The sequence below is a fragment of the Gastrolobium bilobum genome, unplaced genomic scaffold (genome assembly GCF_033153095.1).
Source record: "Gastrolobium bilobum isolate Gb01-03AN ecotype WA unplaced genomic scaffold, APGP_CSIRO_Gbil_v1 utg26114, whole genome shotgun sequence".
Lineage (NCBI taxonomy): Eukaryota > Viridiplantae > Streptophyta > Magnoliopsida > Fabales > Fabaceae > Gastrolobium > Gastrolobium bilobum.
In genome coordinates this window covers 226535-245808 of record NW_026896896.1, presented here as the reverse complement: position 1 = coordinate 245808, position 19274 = coordinate 226535, and the positions used below count along the sequence as shown (strand labels likewise).

The following is a 19274-nucleotide window of genomic DNA, read 5'->3' as shown; positions in this document are numbered from 1 at the left end:
AAATAAAATAACGTAATTTTGGTGTGACCAAAGATAAATATATCTAAGTAGGTTGAGAAATATTTTTATAATATATATATTACAATTAGCATTCAAAAGGATACACTTTTCCTTGAAGAATGGAAAGTATTTGAGTGTGAGTTGCAATCATTTTGTTTGAACAAACTCATATACAATTAATAATTCTGTATATTTTATCCTTTTTTTTAAATCTATATAAGAGTTTTGCACTTAATATTATGTAGGAACTTTAGGTAGAAATATTTGTTAATTATTTAATCTATTATTATCAAATTATTAAAATAAATTTAACAATCACAACCTTTACTTGGGATGTCTATCTTTTTTTAATAATATTTCAATAGATCATTAGATGATGGTGTAAATAATTTTTTACTGATATGCATTAAACTCTATTATTCCTCATTTCTACGACTTATCTAACAATCACAGTTTTGATAAATTTTCATTAAAATCTACCAATTTTTTCTGACTGCGCACCATTTACTCATTGGTACTTTTTTATTTCTCTTATTTGAAAAATGAATGTCAAGAAAAAATAATAAGGACATCTAAGTCTAAAGCTATTAGACATGGACCAAATACTATTAAATTTTATATTTGTGCAGAGAAACGCCATTGTGACTCTTTACAGATTCACGAGGCAATTTTTTTTTTAATATCTAATATTATTTTTTAAGAAGTAATAGTTAAAACATATAGTTAAATTCAGCTAAGTAATGTGAACCATTGGATTTAATAGAGCCAGAGTCCATTAAAATTTCTCTCAAAGAATGGTTAAAATGTATTCAAGCCAATATAGGATTTATTTGAACACTAGAATGCAAATCTGCTCCCAGTGCCATCCAGAAAACGATCAGTGTGCCACCCTTTGTTCTGTAGTTCTTTTAAAAATAAAGGAAAGGCACCATTCATTTTCTCGTATGCTTCTTGCATGACATTAGCACTGAACTCATGAAAGGAACTCTCAATTTGTGCAGCATATGCTGCAACTAGCCACCCTCTCAAAGCATCTTCACCACTAGCATTTTGCTCCAATACCATGTCAATGCATTTACCCTCACGATTTAAAAGAAACTTCTCCTTAGGGAATACTTGTTTTAATTCAAGAAACCTAGAAGGCTTAATAACCTGGTGCAAAGCCCTCCCCACTCTAACATTTCCAGCATCTTCTGTGAGTCGCGCAGGAAACAGCAGATCCTCTCTGTATCTTAGATCAGCAGGGCTTGATACAATTCCTGCCTGCTTTGGAATTCAATTAACACTCAAACAGCATTTCACCTTTTTCAAATAAAGAAAGGAAATCAAGAGAGTTTTCATTTATAACAATAATTCAAACCAGACCTTGAGAAAATCAGCTACAACCATTGCAGTTCTCCGTGGATTCAAGGTATTTATAGGAGTTGCTCTCATTTCTTCAGACACACTGTATATATGTATAATTGAAAGGAGAGGACCCACAACAAACTGACAAAAAATGTTTCAAAATCCATTAGTTAGGAATCATCAATACAATGTATATTTATCATTAAAATATGCCACATGATTAGTTATTTCTCTAGAAGGTGACCTAAAAAAAATATTTGCTTCCTTTCATATTTTGAGTAATGGCTCTGATTTTGCAAATAAAGAATATGTACCACGTATATGCCCTTGGGCATGACTCCATGAACATTTACCACGAAACGTTAACTTTTCAGTTAACTCTACCATCAGTTATGGTTTATTTTACTCTTGAACCTCCTGTGATTTAACATTTTCTTCCTAAAGTTACTACTTGTTTAAACATTACCCCCCTAAGGTTGAGCAAATATTACACTGCCATTAAAGTTAATGTTTTCAAGCTAAACCAAAGTTAAGCAGAGGGGTTAAGTGACACAAAAGTTGAGGGGGGTTATTGAAAAAGGGTAAGCTACAGGGAGTAAAGTGTAATTTACCCAAATATTTGTGATGGAGCCCAAGAATTAATAAACCGAAGGCTATACAAACTTGTCATGTTAAGAAGATACATTATCCAGCGAGACTTAACCTCAATTTGTTGGTGCTAGCTAGAAATATAATCATGAAGCTTGGATCATGATTTCTTTTAAAAGATTATCTAAACCTGGGTGACATAAAACATATCAAGATACATAGTCCAATTTAACAAAAGATCTCTCCTAAAAGATACATTTTGTCCTCCAGTTGCTACCCATTTTTATCTTGAATTAACATTTTGCTTTTCATCTCCTTTTTTTCCTGGTGAATTGGTGTGTAAGCACCTTCAAAAGTTTTCATAAAATGTATAATCTTTCAATCCTCATGCATTCTAGTAGTAACAACCATAACCAAGATAAACATTACATATATTGTTAGCACAGACTAATTGTGTAAGTCAAAAGCTGAAAATTAAAATGAACATGAAAGCCCAAGAACAAACAAATATAATCTCTTACCTTTCCCTGCATTGATGTACAGATAGTGGATGCTAATTGAATTCCAACTCCTATTCCAATAACATTAAAGAGAGTTGAAAAAGCCTCCCCTTTAGCAAATAGATCACTGAGATTTCCTTCTTTAGCAAATGAAGAATATATAGGCAATCTTGTTGCTCTTGCTGCAACAACTGCCATCCCCTGTTGACTCCATAATAACCGAAACAGAAGTTAATAGCTGAAAACAAATAAGACACAACAAATTCACTAGAAATCTAGAATAGGGTGCTAAAGTCCCCTATCACGACATACATGGGCTTGAATGAACAATTAGCACTGAATCAACTTTATATTGCAACAAACAAATGCCAAATTACGAAATTATTTTTGAAGACCTCAATAAAAATATAAACCTTCACAAAATTTCCTAGGCCTGCAATTTGAAGAAAAAGATGTGGGCATAATGGAGAAAGCACTTCCAAGCCGCTGCCTAAATCATAGAGCACATCAGCTGTAAAATGAAAAAATAATAACAGTCAGACAACTTGAGAACTTAGCAAACAAGAGCTAATATAAAAAGGGGAGAGGGGGGAAGAAAAGCCCTAGCCCAAATGCAAACCTAGTAGTCTCCAACGTTTAGGCTCAGAATCCATTCTTGCACCCCAATTGCTACATATTAGCTTCCCTACATGTTGCATTCCATCCTTTAAAATCTGGATGTCAGCAGGACAAACAGGTTATACATTAAACAGATCTCACTATTACTGATCTGAGAAATTGCCAATTACAAATCAGAATAAAATTACCCAACTAACAGCAGTTGCTTGTGCAGGAGTGGGCCGCAACCCTGCAGCAAAAAGCAGTGACTGCAGAAGAATAAGCATACAGACCAAGGAGACCCACTTAACAATCAATTATTCCATAAGGATCCATTTGTAAAAAAAAATAAAAAATTACATTACTACACTCAACAAAAAATGTATCCCACAGATTGGTATATTGTTATATCTATAATGTGCAAGGAATAAATCAAGTATGAATTAAGAGAATTTTATATCACAGTTGTCATGCAATCAAGTTTTATTTTCCAAGTCAAAGACAAGAACTTGTATCCGGTTACATTATTTACTGAGATTTTCCATTTATCAGAAGGAGACCTGAGTTGATAGCACTGACAGTGCTGCACTGCTAACATGTTGCACTGCTCGAAACTGTGTGTATCTAAGATAGCCTTCATTCACACTGCACAGGAAACACTGAAAATCTGAGTCATTGAACTAGTTTGTCTAAGCCATAACTAAACAGCATATATTCAGGAAAAAATCAAACAACCTGTAAGGATATCCCGAGGGGAAAAATTTATTCATGAAAGACCCAACAACCCTTTTGTATAAGGGTCTGGAATCATCAACAAGCTTTACCTAAAGAGAAACCAAAAGGACTCAGATACCCAATTCCCAATCTGTTGCATTCAGATACTAATAGAATACCCATTTAAGAGAAGAGATGAAAACATACGGTGAGTTGACCATCGGATTCAAACTGGTGTCGGCAACAAACAGAGTCTGAGGTTTCGAACCAGAACACGTGAGATTCACCTTCGTTCTTCTTCATTTTAATATTCTCCTATGGTTTTCAAAAATTGAACACAACCCACTCCAAATTAATAAATAAATAAATAAATAAATAAAAAGCGAAAAGAGAGAGAGATAGAAGAGAGGGTACATACCAGCAAATCGAGAGTGAGGAACTTGAAACATCAATTTGGGAACGCAACGGAATAGGGGATCCACCATGCTTGACTACTGGAGCTTAAATTTGAGCGCTTAAATTATACTCTTTTTTTTGTCTCTAATATATAACTTTTCAATAAATAGTTTATTTGAATTTACAATAAACATTTTTATAACAAACTTTGATTAAAAGTTTTATTTTTGAATACATTTATACAAAATAATTTATTAAGGGTTTTTTTTTTTTGTACATTTCTAAACAAGCAAATAACAAACTAAAAAATGTAACTCGATCATTTTAATAAAGATTTCAAATACTAAAATATGTATGTGTTCATTTGCTTATATATTATAAGATAAAGAACCTTTAATTAGATAAACACATTATAAAATATGACTATTTAAAATATTAATATAAAAAATTCAATGATATTATAAATTATTATCTAATGAGAGTCAATTGAGTAGTAAAACATCTTGTAGTATCATCAAAAGTTTTCATTGAAGCTGATGGTATATTTTCATTTTGGAATGAGACAATTATCCCCTCCACAAAAGAAAATTATTTTAAAAAAAAATATCAAATATAAATTATTTAGAGGAAAAATGGTATGAAATTTTTTTTTATCATTTATAAGTTTTCATTGAAGCTGATGGTATATCTTCATTCCAGCCTTCTAGGCCTTAAGAGGTATTCAAGTACTCCTTCTGGCTCTTGCTGAGAGAAAAGAAAGCAGACTTATGAGTCTCCCAAATTTCTGTGTTAAGAGTAATCAAGAAGTGGAAGAATTAGAGATATACCATTGGCTGCAAGAATTACTTTCTTATCCAAACAAGTCTCAAACTTGCAAGTTGCAAATGCCAAGAAAAATATGCTCATTCATTTGATATAACATAAGCACACATGAAGTTGTGACCTGACTTGAGCTCCTGATGTAACAGAGAAATGGTCATGAGAATCTAAGGGTAGCTATTTGATTGTAGTAAGAACAATATATCTATCTGAATTGATTTATTCAAGTAACCCTTCTTTCTACAAGTTTTGGTAGACATTAGATTGACTTTTCAGTGCTTGAAATTAATATTAGCCTGGATGTGAAACTGCCAACACATAACAACCACAAGGATGAGTAAATCTTGAAAAAAAATAAAATTAAACTCCCCTTGCTAGTCATTTGTTATTCGATGTTGACGATTTTTAGAATTTACCATAGTGGTTTCAAATTTATGTTTAGAAGAGAAATAAAAATTTAAGAAGCATTAAAACTTACCAAATTTATGTTACAAGGATCAGCTAGTTGGCTTCTGCTTAATTGCCAATTCATTCCTTAAACACTAGTGCACCTTTTTATAAGTTTATAATGGGAAACAAGTAATGCATTTACTATAGATGAAAAATTAGGAAACATAGTACATTGGTTATGGAATGAGGAACCACAGTAGTGAGAGATGAAGAGAGGAAGAGTTGGATTGAACTAACCTCTAGACAAGACTAGTCTATCCATGATGACCAACCTTGATAATGTTGTCAGTTGTGGCTGATCTAAGCTGCTCCCTCCTTGCATAAATCAAAATGATATGAATTCCTCTGGATTTAAGGTAACTGAAGAGCCTCAATAAAGTAGCGAAGAGTAAGAGCAGGGGCATTCCGCCTAAAAATCAGACATTCATCATTATTCATCAGGGGCGGGTTATATTTACAAACTCTTACAAACTACAGTATCTTTTCCTGGAGAACACTCATTTCACTATGTTCTCCCGAGAGAACATAGTGTAATTTGTAAAAATTTATCAAAAAAGTTTGTAAACGGATCTTTCCTCCTTGTAACTTTTAAAAATTTTATTAAATTGATACAAAAGTCAAATATTTTATCAGGAATCTAGCTTATTGAGTTTCATCAAGCATTATATCCAAGTTCAAGGCAGTTTTTGAATGAGTTCAACATGAAACCAAAGATGCCATTAGTAGTTGCCGACATTGCAGGATCTGTTCGATAGTCGTATAAAGGAAATTGACCCTAAAGTGTTGTTCTACACTTCTGCTTTGCTTTTCAACATACTTTTTTTTAGAAAATATATATGAAATGGTTAATGAATAAGGGAAGTATCTGTTTACAAATTTTTTTGATAAATTTTTACAAATTATACTATGTTCTTGAGAACATAATGAAATGAATGTTCTACCAGGAGAAGATAGTGTAATTTGTAAAAATTTGTAAACAAAAAAGTTTATAAATATAATCCTTCCCCGTCAGAAAAGGTTCTCTTACTTTTCATTTTCTCTTTATTAGAAGATTTGAGGTCAAAATGACTGATTGCCCCTGTACGATAGTTATATCACTTATATGGCTTAAGCCGATCTTTAAATCTTCTTAACATTATAAAAATATTAAATATTTTGTTTTTATTTATTATTTTATTAACTATTTAAAATATCATGTTTACCAAAATAATAATAATAATAATAATATCATAAGACTCTTTTATTTATTTTTGCTACTTTCTGAGCACTATCAATTTTGTATTTTTTAAATTTGAAAAAAATTGAAGCAACAAGAATTCATAGGCCTAATCATAAATCAAAAGCATAGACAATTCATTCTTCAATTGATTATTTTTGTTTTATAGAAAATTATTAATGAATCTAATCAAAGGAGTGATTACTTAATCCAAACACAACTTTACAAATTAAGAGGAAGAAAAAAAATCAATTCGTAAAAAGAAAGAAAGAAAAATACTAATTTCCAATTAAAATCTCTAAGAAATTTAAAGTTGCAATGCCTGGCCGCTTCAAGAATCAATGACTATCCCCACATACTAACACAAGACTTTTCAGTGTGTTTTTTCCTCACTCGCACACTTCATGGGAAAACTTCCCAGGAGGTCACCCATCAGCTTCCGCCTGGTTCGTCCTCGAACCAGTACTAGGAGAGAGGCTCTGCTCTGATACCACTTGTAACGCCCGACCGCTTCAAGAATCAACGACTATCCCCACATACTAACACGAGACTTTTCAGTGTGTTTTTTCCTCACTCGCACACTTTCTGAGAAAACTTCCCAGGAGGTCACCCATCCCAGAATTGCTCCAAGTCAAGTACGCTTACTACCGAAAAGCAGATGCATCTTGTTTGTATAGGTAGTACCAATTAATTCTTATAAGCTATCCCAAACTGTATTGTCTCATACCAGCTCAGTCTCTGGAATCTTTCTCTTTCGAGTGTTGATTCGATTCATTCATGCCCCCCCCGTCGCTGGAAGCCTGGCAGGAGCCGCTCCTTGTCCATGCCCTTTCGCACCGGCGATCACTCCCCGCCCTCGTCAGCGCCCCGGATGTTACATGTCCACCAGCCTCCGCCTGGTTCGTCCTCGAACCACACCGTACTGGAAGAGAGACCCTGCTCTGATACCACTTGTAACGCCTGACCGCTTCAAGAATCAATGACTATCCTCACATACTGACACGAGACTTTTCAGTGTGTTTTTTCCTCACTCGCACACTTTCTGGGAAAACTTCTCAGGAGGTCACTCATATCAGAATTGCTCCAAGTCAAGCACGTTTAACTGTGGAGTCCTTCCGTTCCGGGCTACCGAAAAGCAGATGCATCTTGTTAGTATAGGTAGTACCAATTAACTCTTATAAGCTATCCCAAACTGTATTGTCTCATACCAGTTCAGTATCTGGCATTCCTCTCTTTCGGATGTTGATTTGATTCATTCATGCACTCACGTCGCTTTGTCCATGCACTTTCGCAACAATCACTCCCCGTCCTCGTTAGCGCCCGGGATATTACATGCCCACCAGCTTTCGTCTGGTTCGTCCTCGAACCACACCGTATTGGAAGAGAGGCACTGCTCTGATACCACTTGTAACGCCCGACTGCTTCAAGAATCAATGACTATCCCCACATACTAACACGAGACTTTTCAGTGTGCTTTTTCCCAAGAAGTGTGCCAGTGAGAAAAAAACACACTGAAAAGTCTCGTGTTAATATGTGGCATTGATTCTTGAAGCTGTCGAGCGTTACAAAAGTGAAATTAGACTCTGATTGATTCCCATAATTATAAAGATGAGAGATCTGATATGAAATAAAATAAAAAAGTTAATTTACGATTTTAAGTTAAAGATGATTGACGATCTCCCCATCACACTAATATTAAACTTAAATGAATATCATAAAATAAGAAATGAATTAGGGTAATCTTTTTGGATTTTGTTGAAAAGATAATTGAAAAAATTAATTTAGCAGAAACTCAAAAATAAATTGTACCCAAAAAAAATTTGGGAAAAAATAAATAATATACGCGGCGATTCGAGTTGAAGGGATGACGCAAGCAATGACAAAAGTGGGGTCGTGGACGGTGGAGAATCTTTGTCTTGTGGTGGATTCACGGTCCCCGACAACATAAAGTTCTACTTAGCGTTGTTACAACGCACCGCCCCATCTCATATCTATCTTCTTTTCTTTTCTGAATTTTTAACTATTTATAAAATCTCTTCTGTTTATTACACTGCATACTTTAATTCCATTCTATATACCTTGTTTTCTTTGCTTGTGTTTCTTCAAATCCAAGTTTGCCAATGTCTTTAGTAGGACGGGTAACATTCTTTATCTAACTCTGTTGTTGAATATCATATAATGAATGTGATTTTCTGTTTCTTTGAACCATTTTAGTAATTTATTTACTTTGTAGAGCACATCATTCATTATTTGGTATTGTTAATTTTCCACTGTTGTTTCTTATTCGTAAGAGCATTGCATTGATCTTAACTTGGCTAACTTTAAAGCAACCTTTGGCTTGTGAATATTTGTGTGTGCATTCGAATTCAAAATTAAGTTTACGATGAAAAAGATTTTTTGACCCTGATGCGTTTGAATTCCAGCCAAATGCTACATCAGGCATGGGTGTTGCTGATCACACCAAAAAGACCTTCATGGAGTTGAAGCAAAAGAAGGTCTATCGTTATGTGATCTTTAAGGTTGATGAAAAGAAAAGGGAGGTTTTGGTTGAGAAGACTGGTGGTCCTGGTGAGAGCTATGATGATTTCACTGCTTCTTTGCCTGAGAATGATTGCAGATATGCTGTGTTTGACTTTGATTTTGTCACTTCTGAGAATTGTCAGAAGAGCAAAATCTTCTTCATTGCATGGTTAGTTTGTTCAGGATCTTTCTATCTATTTTGATTATTATTATTTAAAAAAAAGTTCTTAACTTTGTCTGTAATTAAAAGTATTGTTGCACCAAGATGCTTGTAAGACATGATACCTAATATGCATTTTCTTGTGCAAAAAAGCAAATTCTGCAGCAAATAAGATTTGTACGCAATGAACATATTTTTTGCAGTTTCGAAATCACCATTCCATTCAATTATTTTAAGCTTATGTAAATATTGCAATGCTTTAGTGTCATTCTTTGTGCTTTCTCTGGTCATGGAGCTATATGTTTATTGTTTCATTGTCTTGGGCTAAATTTCTTGTGCTGTTGTCTAGATACAATTTTTTTACATGATTGGGCTGCCTGTAAATGTAGTATTTTGATATTTTGCTCCATGCAACTTAAATTGCCCCATTTCCAATTTGGTTGCTGCTGTTAGACATCAACTTATTCAGGGGCATCCTCTATCAGTTGCATATAGAGTATTACTGGCTAGAATGAGATTAAGCTTTGCGTGCTTTGCTATTTTGTAGTATTGCTTTCTTTAGTTACAAATTTCAGAATGTCCCTTTAAATATGATCTTCTTCTGAAGACTGGAGGGGATAATTTATTGTCCTCAAATAGGATGTTGGGCTCTTGAGGAAATGCTCTTTTCCATGGTGCATGTTTACTTCATCAGCTAGAATTGCATGTTATTCCTTGATTTATTTATTTTGCCTCTCAGAAAAGTTAGTACAAATAAAACTATGGATAATAAAACTTAATTGTTTTTCTGGTTGAATTGGTTTAGTACTCTATTTATTGCATTGTTTGAGCTGATGGTCTACACAAAGACTACACTGACCAATAATTGTCCATTCGTATTTTAGTGGCATCTTCGGTTACCACTTCCTAACAACATATTGTCCATCATTTATTTGAAGCATATCTGAAATATCTCACTTGGACTTAGTCTTCCTCATCTCCTTCTTGTGAAGGACAAACTTGGATTGGAGTTCTTTATTTGTACCAGCTTTCACCTATTTGTTTCCATCCTTGACATCGTGCCTCCTAGTCAATTTATTTTTCTATGATTCAGCTTGTTAGAATAATTAGAGGATATCTCATAATATCATGTTTATATCATAGAATAGTTTAGAGTATCTTAAATTATCTCTTAGGAATAGTTTCCATATATCTATATATATTTTATGATTTGTTTCCTTGTTTAATTATGGTTTGAGTAGAAGGGTTAGTATTTTGTCATTTGTAACATATCATATCATGTCATTATACACAAGAGAATATATTCACAATCTTTGGCATCTCTCTTTGTTCTTCTGTAACTAAATCGCTATGATCTTAACACTGCCATTGAGATATCTTTCTTAGTTATTCATTGCATGATTTTGATTAGGTCCCCTTCAACATCTCGAATCCGTGCCAAGATGCTCTATGCCACGACTAAAGACAGGTTAAGACGTGAGCTAGATGGTGTCCATTATGAAATCCAGGCTACTGACCCCACAGAAATGGATCTTGAAGTGCTCAGAGACCGTGCACATTGAAATGTTATATGCTGTTACTTATGTTGTTAACAAAATCTACCAGGTTCTACTTTCAATGAAGTACCTCTCCATGCTTTATCATGTGCAAAGCCCATCTTGTCACAAAAACATACCTCAAATAATATGAACCTGAAGGCTGATGGGTTTAAGTTTTTGGCAGTTACTATTGTAAATTCCAGTTTGCTTGACTGTTCTGTATGACCATGACTTTATGGAACCAGATTTCTTAAATATTTAAATCCCATGGTATAACTTTAACAAAGTATCCGTAGGTAATTTCAAAACTCGCATTTATCAATATTTGCTTTTGAAAGCTAACTTATCATGATTCCTTCATGAGTAATTCAATGTGGCAAAGAACAGACACATAGCGATAACCAACAAATGATGAACCTATCAGAGCAGACTACAGTGAAGCACGATAGTCATTGGTGATGTTAGAGATATATAAATGTATCCTCACCCAAAAGCTTAAATTTTCACTGAATTGGTTTTTTTTACATTGTATCGGAGCTTTGGTGTCACGGTTTGATTCTTAGTGTAGCCTCACCCAATAGTTTAAGCTTTTGGATTAAATTGGTTCTTTATATTAGAATCTCAGTGTCATCGGTTCGATCCTCACCGTCCTTATTTAATTAATAATTAAATAAGTCTCGTGAAGTGTTAGAGATATATAAAACCATTAATGTAACCTCATCCAATAACTTAAACTTTTGGTTTGTATTGGTTGTTTATAGGTAAGATAACGATTTCACTCATTCTTGCTTATGCTCTTTCTAAACAAGGTAAAAGGAAATAATGATCGTCTGTGAGAAATACAGGATTGAATCTTGTGCAATTGATTGAGACTAAAAAAACTGTTTGCGGTAAAATTAAAGTAAAATGGAAAAGGCCATAGCTTATCAGTTTCTGGCTGATCTTATATCCTCTGGGTCCTCGTTCTTTCCAGATATTTCCTCTAAAGCCTTTACTTGATATTCAGCAACCACCAAGGTGCTGATGAAAAATCTAACTAGTTTATCACACGAAAAACAATGGAGTGAATTCTTAACACCAATATTGTGGGGATACTCTGCGTCCGTTTTGGCATTGTCTTGGTCCTATGCTAGGCACAAGAACACTCACCTAGTTCCAAACTTCCTGATGCTGAAGAAATTACATAGAACCTTGCAAGCAAAATGTTTTGGCATTGGGTCCAAAATTGGTGAAGAAGCGAGTCAGTCATTCATTACATCACCACAACCCAATTAAGTGGTCTTTTTTGAGTCCAGAAGTTATATGGGAAGGCTAATGAGAACATGAACGTTGTCATAAATAATAAACTTACAAACAGGATTTAAAATATTTTCATTATCTTCGGACACTGGACAATACTGCATAGATCTTTCACTGTTTGAACCGTATGAAGTAAGAACATGGTTTTGTGATTAATCTAATAACAAGTTAGCCCAAAAATATCAAAGAATTCAAATTCAAGAGACATTGGCTTAATGATTATCATCCATGCCATTAGGCTAATAGGCTTGGAACAGCATAGACTAGGAGAAAGGAAAAAATAAAATAAACTAACCCCAAAATAATCACGCTGACGATTGTAAGCATGCAAAAGGATGTTGGTATACTGGCTTGAAGTTTTTAATGAAGAGGATATTTTACAAATGTGAAATGTCTAATGTTGTAATGGAAAAATTAGTAGAATGAAGCATATAGAACTTTAGCTATAGCTCATTACAAAAAAGACTGTTAGTCATTTAAAGACTGGTTGAACACAAATTCTATTAAGTAAAAAAGCTTCATCTGTATTTACCACAACTCATGTTACAATTGTAGCGTTAATATGTTACGATTAGTGTTACGATTATAGTATTTATGAGGATTACAAACAATCATAATAAATTAATGCTACAATCCTAACAAGTCAAACTAGCTTCATCTGTTAGTCAAAAGTGAAGATAATAACATTGAAAAGGCCAATCCAACTCCCCAATAAATATTTTATAGTTTCAATAAGCGAACGCATGTGAAGTGTAGAAAGTCAAATTTTGCTGAAAGCATCTGCCGTAAACAGACGGGCACCTCAACTAGTAAGGATTAGGGTCATAAGTTTCAACTTCAAAGTTATATTGTCTTCATCTAAATGGGCTCACAGATTTAGAAGATAAGCATTTATTTATTATTTATTTTTGTATATTAACACTTATCCAACTGTAACTTTTTTTGTAATATTTTAATCAGGCACATACCTCATATCATGCTATCGTTTTCCTTAGACTTAAGAGAAAGAAACATTGAAACAACAATTAAGTCAAAAAGGAAACGAAATAAAAGAAGAACACAGTCGTTAAATGAAACTTGAAAGCACTATTCACTCCAATAATGGTTTCAGATCAAATGTAACTAATATTCTTGCCAATATTCGTAGAACTAACAGCTCCAAATTTCCTGCTACATAGTGTCCGAACAAAACTTAACAGAAAAAGCGGAAGGGAAAGGTTTTTGTGCTACCCTAGCCTAATTGAAGGCATGGCTTTATTATAACAACACTACAGATGAACTTAATTTAAGCATATGGAACAGTTCTGTTGGTGTAAGAACGTGATTGCCCTGCTTCTTCATTAATATCATTTTCTTCATTCTCACCTGACATCTCCTCCAAAGATTTTCCTTTTGCCTCAGGCACCAAGAAAGTAAAGAAGAAGCCTAAAATGTTCATCACACCCAAGACAATCAGTGAATTCTTCACACCAATACCTGCTGGGTACCCTGCATCTGCTTTGCTCTTGTCCTTGTTCTGTGCCAAATACAAGAACCCAAAAGCACCAACTATAGCCCCAAGCTTCCCACATGCAGATGATATTCCATGGCAAGTAGATCTGAATCTAGCAGGGAAAATCTCTGCTGGCACAACAAATGTGGTAGCATTAGGCCCAAAATTTGCAAAGAAAAAGGTCAAGGAGTACATCACCACAAATCCTATTCGGTTTTCCTTATGAGTCCAGTGATCATAAGGAAAGGCAAGAGCAAACATGAAGACGGTCATAAAGAAGAATCCCATCAATTGGATAGTAAATCTTCCAATCCTGTCAATAAAAGCAACTGTGAACCAATATCCCGGAACTGTACTGCACAGAGCAATAAGTGTTTGGGCCCTTGCAATCATATAAATCTCCTCAATAGCATTCATGGTTTTTGCAGGAGGTATCCAACCAATTGCACTGAAGATATCTTTCTGGAAGAGATTTTGGCTATAAAATGCAATATCAAGCAAGAACCATGTGCTTGTTGTCCCAAGTAGATGTAGTCCATGGCGTCTGAGGAACTCCTTAGAAAACAAACCATATGGTTTAGCCCGTGCCCCCTCATCTTTCTGTGGTTCAGCTTGAATCTCAACCTGCAGAACCTTTGACATATCTTTTGCTGCCTGTTCTGTATTCTTAGCCACTAGAGCAGTATAACGAGCAGTTTCTGGCATCTTCATCCGAGAATAGAAAGTCAATGCAGCTGGGATTGCTCCCACCATCACAATTATCCTCCAAATGAAGTCTGCTTGTGGAACAGTTGAACCAACTGGATCTTCCTCATAAGGTTTCGCATCAAACTTGGTCTTGAACGCTGCTGAAATTATTATTGCAAATATACCACCTGCCAAAATTCCAAAACCCTGCATGGCAAAGACTGCAGCTATGAAGGCACCGCGAGTTTTCTTGTTAGAATACTCTGACATTATGGTAGCAGAAAGTGGGTAGTCTCCACCAATACCAAAACCAAGCCAGAACCTGAAGAAGCAAAGAGTTGCCATCACAGATTTTGGAGTATGTCCAAAAGAAAGGCCGGAACCAATGGAGCATATTACCATAGTCAACAAAGTCATGCCATAGACCTTTTTCCTTCCCAATTTATCACCAAGCCAGCCAAAGAAAAGCTGGCCTAAAAGTGTTCCACAAAAAGCTACACCATTTACCGCAGCTGATACATTTGGAGGCAATGAACCGGGCTTTGCTGCACCGTCAACATGGTAGTATATGCGACCTAGCAACTTTGTAACAAGGGATACGCAGAATAGATCATATGCATCGGTGAAGAAGCCCATTCCAGCAACGATGATGGCAGTGAAATGGTACCATTGTGTTTTCGCCACATCAAGTGCATTTAGCACCTGAATTTGCTCTTTCGCCATGACTTCTCAAACCAAATCACTTGTTTCTCTTAACTCTGCAAAAGTGGAACCAAGAGGCAGATTTCACATATTTGTCAAGAGTTTTTATTAGAAGTATTACGAATTTAAGCATAACTGATCATTTTGAGCATGTTATCAAGTGAAATCAACCAATACAAATACAATTATATCACCAGTTCATTATGAAGAAGTTAAGAACCTATCAATAATGATTATACCACCAGTTGAAAGATGTGAGAAGCTGAAATTCTACACAAAGAAAATAGAGCGTTTTACTTTGTTTCCCCAGATATCAAAACAATGGTAGGTACTCATAGTTTTTAAACACCGTCCTAGAAATCAAATTGAACAAATACTTCTGGAAAGACAACACCTCGAAAACTGGAAAACAAACAATATACAAAAACTGGTAGTAGGCACTCGTAGTTTCTAGAACTCTGTTCTAGAAATTGAATTGAACAAATACACATGGGAAGGAAATAAATCTTTCAAGAAAGAAAACGCCTAGGAAACAGGAAAATAAACAATAAAAGCGTGAATTCCTATGAGATAAACTAGCTCTTGCACCAAAATAAAGACGATATTCACATTATCACTACCCGCTGCATGTAAGCACAATTGATTGATATCACTATCCAAAGATACACAAATGTTACCAAACCAAGTGATAGTAGCATGATGCATGCATGGGATGACACATGACAGAATAGATAATTCCAAAAAAAAAAAAAAAATTATATACATATTGGGAAAGTGAGAAGAAGGGGTTCTAACACTAACCTGAAAGTGAAAGAAGCTAGTAGAAATGTAGAGAATGAAAATTAAAGTGTGTGTAAAGGAGGAAGATAGAACATGTAAAGGGGTGAAGCATAAAGAAGGCAAAGGGAGTAACCAAGTTTTTATAGGCAAACATAAAAGAGAAGCGAAAAAACAGTTCCACGGCCAGATATTCTACTCGCATATGCCCCACTCTATTCGCTCGCTCAGTCAAGCCCTCTTGCCCTCTTTCCTAGCAACCGTTACTCCGTTACTGTTTGCTGCTTTTTGTGTCTCTTTTGCATGTGTATCCTGTACTATTCTTCTTCCCAAGTTAATTCATTTTAATTTTAAAATAAAATAAAATTTCATTTACAGACATTAAATTCTGGATGTTTTATTTTGTTTTTTATAAAATTAATCATCAACAGAATTAACCCATTGACTTTCTCAAGCAAATGGCTTGGGACAACCAATTATTTGCCTTGCCACCGTGTGTTATTTAGTCTGTTCCTAAACTCAATTATGTCAAACCCGTACTACTACATTACATACGATGTCAGTGTGTCCATTTAACGATCATTGAAGAGGTTATTTTTTAACTGTAACAATATTTTTTTTAATTAATTATTTAGCTTAATTGCTTTAATTGATCAACGTCCATTTTTTTCATTTTCGTATTTATTAATAATCATTAATTATTAAAGAACTGCTCTGTGCATTTCATACTATATCTTATGAATAAGAAGTTTGATCTGAAAAGGAGTGTCTTTTTACGTAACGGATGTATCTTTTAATGTCGAACTGATGTGTCTTTTAATGTCGAACTGACGTGTCTTTTAATGGTCGAACGGATGTGTTGTTTCATCGATGAAAATGTGCATTTTAAATCGTAACCTTACGTTTTCTATAAATATATAGAGAGTCAAAAAATTTAGATAAGTTTTTTCTATGCATTGTGCATCTATACTATAGTTATTAATAAGGAAAACAAAAAAAAGATTTGATTTGTGATTTAAACTAAAAAATCAATTTGAAAAAGTTATGTTTGTGAGGATACCATTCTCGCAAATTTAAATTATGTTTGTGAGAAATAAAAAATATCAAATGAGATGTCATTGCGTAGATCTCAAAAAGTTATGTGGAATCAAAAAAAGAATTACCTGATTTGAATACCCTAGTCAAAAGTTATAGTCTTAAGAAGTTTTATAATTAAATTATTATTTTTTTGGGAAAAAAATATGACACGTGTCAACACCTAATGAGTGACGCCCAAATTTAGGCGTGATTGCCTCTTGAATGACACCCAATTTAGGCGTCATTGGTGAAGCCCAAAATGGGCGTCTTATTGTGCAATAAATGTGTAATTAATTCCAAAATTGTAATAAATACGTAATTAATTTATTAAAAAGAATTAAATAAATTTTTTTGCCGTGTGATTCTTCAGACATTCAGTTGTGTTCGTTCGGGCTTCTGATCGATAATGTCATCGTTCGGAAGATACAATCCGTTCTATATTAGGAGATAATTGTTCAACAACCTTCGGCATCAATTGAGGGAACAAATTGTCTTAAAGAGACAACATCTGTTGGGCTCAAATTCATCTACATATTAACATCTCTTTTATATATACTATGAGTTCATTTTTTATTTTTATTGCACTTTAATTGCAGATTTAATTATAACATGTTCATTGCACGGATTCAAATCTCTTGGTTGGTGATCATCCACTCAATGTCTTAGACAACATACCCATCAATCTGGTTCATGCTTAAATTACAATTGGGTTCCATTTTTCTATATTGTTAAAAAAAATTATTTCATGTAAAAAAATAATTATATACTATTTATGAGTAGTACACAGATATAAAAAATTATTTTTTCTCTTTTAGTAATGTCAGTCGACAATATATGAGGAGAGAGAAAATAAAATAATTTCAATATTATATCTATATATTATCCGTAGAAAATAATTATTTTTTTTGCAGAGATACTTTTTTTTCAACAATATAAGAAAATAATTTTCTATTATAATTTATATAAAATAAATCTCTTTTAAATGTCAAAAATCCTTTTTTCATCTACATTAGCTTCATGTGATACCACAGCAAACTAAAAATGTGATAGAATGTTATAAAACCAGACCTGACTAAACCGATCTCACTAGTTAATCTATAAATCGGGCCACCGACCTAATTGATATCGGAAAACATTATATTTACAAAAAAAAATTTCCAGAAATTCTTACAAATTACATTATATATGATTGATAATATACTCTTAAGTAAAGTCTGACCGGTCAGACATAGTATAATTTGTTAGTTTGTACATTCTCCTTGATTTAAGTATTGGGCTGATTATGTATTTAATTAGGTATAAAATTGATGAACTAATTCTGAACCAGGTTCAACTAGTGTTAAACCGATACCAATTTTTTTTTAAAAATAAAATAAAATTTTGAACAAGATACTTGAAAAATACTACCAATAGAATTTGAATCTAGACCATATGAATAATAACTTACACCAATTATCACTAAATCAACTCTATTTATTAGTTATAATTTTTTTTTTGTTTTATATCTTTTATATATATTTAATTCAAATGGTTGAACAAGTAACCTAATATTCCAACCGAATTGATAAACGATTGAGAAAGATGATTTTCGCATCAAAAGTATGATATTTTTCCAATGAAAGAAAGAGAGTATGATATGGAATGATAAAAATATCTAATTTAAGAACGATTACTGTAACGCCGGCCACTACTTGCAAGAATCAATGATTGTTTCCACACACTAACATGAGACTTTTCAGTGTGCTTTGGCCTCACTCGCACACTTTCAGGGAAAACTTCCCAGGAGGTTACCCATCCCAGAATTGCTCCAAGTCAAGCACGCTTAATTGTGGAGTTCTTCCGATCCGGGCTACCGAAAAGTAGATGCATCTTGTTAGTATATGTAGTACCAATTAATTTTTATAAGTCATTCCTAACTGTACCGTCCCATACCAGCACAGTCGCTGGAATCCCTCTCTTTCGAGTGTTGATTCGATTCATTCATGAACCCCCAAGCTGCAAGATTTGGCATGAGCCGCTCATTGTCCGTGCCCTTTCGCACCAGCGATCACTCCCTGCCTTTGCCAGCTCTTGGGATGTTACATGCCCACCAGCTTCCGCCCGATTCATTCTCGAACCACACTGTACTGGAAGAGAGGCTCTGCTCTGATACAACTTGTAACGCCCGACCACTTGCAAGAATCAATGACTGTCCCCACACACTAACACGAGACTTTTCAGTGTGCATTGTCCTCACTCGCACACTTTCCGAGAAAATTTCCCAGGAGGTCACCCATCCCAGAATTGCTCCAAGTCAAGCACGCTTAAGTGTGGAATTCTTTCGATCCGGGCTACCGAAAAGTAGATGCATCTTGTTAGTATAGGTAGTACCAATTAATTCTTATAAGTCATTCCT

At 34.2% G+C, this 19274-nt stretch overlaps 3 protein-coding genes across 5 annotated transcripts; 1 reads left to right on the top strand and 2 right to left on the bottom strand.

Annotated features, from left to right (window-relative positions):
- Positions 1-746: 746 nt before the first annotated feature.
- On the bottom strand, positions 747-4256 carry LOC133302700 (protein root UVB sensitive 2, chloroplastic). 2 transcript variants are annotated; one of them, XM_061502510.1, is made up of 10 exons: positions 4165-4256; positions 3954-4061; positions 3768-3856; positions 3593-3677; positions 3242-3301; positions 3055-3148; positions 2849-2946; positions 2457-2636; positions 1366-1488; positions 747-1263 (listed from the first exon to the last, which is right to left on the bottom strand). In XM_061502510.1, exons 2-10 carry the CDS (start codon positions 4047-4049, stop codon positions 838-840), a joined length of 1251 nt encoding a protein of 416 aa, XP_061358494.1. In that variant the 5' UTR covers positions 4050-4061; positions 4165-4256; the 3' UTR covers positions 747-837. The 2 variants fall into 2 exon arrangements, with proteins under 2 accessions (XP_061358494.1, XP_061358495.1); XM_061502511.1 differs by lacking the exon at positions 3768-3856.
- Positions 3460-11130, top strand: LOC133302701 (actin-depolymerizing factor). 2 transcript variants are annotated; one of them, XM_061502513.1, is made up of 3 exons: positions 3460-3468; positions 9051-9316; positions 10719-11130. In XM_061502513.1, the coding sequence occupies exons 2-3, from the start codon at positions 9069-9071 to the stop codon at positions 10867-10869; spliced, it is 399 nt and encodes a 132-aa protein (XP_061358497.1). In that variant the 5' UTR covers positions 3460-3468; positions 9051-9068; the 3' UTR covers positions 10870-11130. The 2 variants fall into 2 exon arrangements, with proteins under 2 accessions (XP_061358497.1, XP_061358496.1); XM_061502512.1 differs by lacking the exon at positions 3460-3468 and adding an exon at positions 8635-8765 and having other exon boundaries at positions 10719-11128.
- Positions 11131-13261: 2131 nt separating this feature from the next.
- On the bottom strand, positions 13262-15867 carry LOC133302699 (inorganic phosphate transporter 1-4-like). Its single transcript, XM_061502509.1, has 2 exons — positions 15827-15867; positions 13262-15081 (listed from the first exon to the last, which is right to left on the bottom strand). Exon 2 carries the CDS (start codon positions 15044-15046, stop codon positions 13430-13432), a length of 1617 nt encoding a protein of 538 aa, XP_061358493.1. The 5' UTR covers positions 15047-15081; positions 15827-15867; the 3' UTR covers positions 13262-13429.
- Positions 15868-19274: the final 3407 nt, after the last annotated feature.

Excerpts from the sequence above, each read along its gene's own strand:
- LOC133302699 (XM_061502509.1), bottom strand. The coding sequence starts at position 15,046 with ATGGCGAAAGAGCAAATTCAGGTGCTAAATGCACTTGATGTGGCGAAA.
- LOC133302701 (XM_061502512.1), top strand. Across the intron at positions 9,317-10,718 it reads AAAATCTTCTTCATTGCATG|GTCCCCTTCAACATCTCGAA; the intron begins GTTAGTTTGTTC and ends GATTTTGATTAG.
- LOC133302700 (XM_061502510.1), bottom strand. The coding sequence starts at position 4,049 with ATGAAGAAGAACGAAGGTGAATCTCACGTGTTCTGGTTCGAAACCTCA. Across the intron at positions 2,637-2,848 it reads GCCTAGGAAATTTTGTGAAG|GGGATGGCAGTTGTTGCAGC; the intron begins GTTTATATTTTT and ends TGGAGTCAACAG. Across the intron at positions 1,489-2,456 it reads GTACATCAATGCAGGGAAAG|TTTGTTGTGGGTCCTCTCCT; the intron begins GTAAGAGATTAT and ends ATTTTTTGTCAG.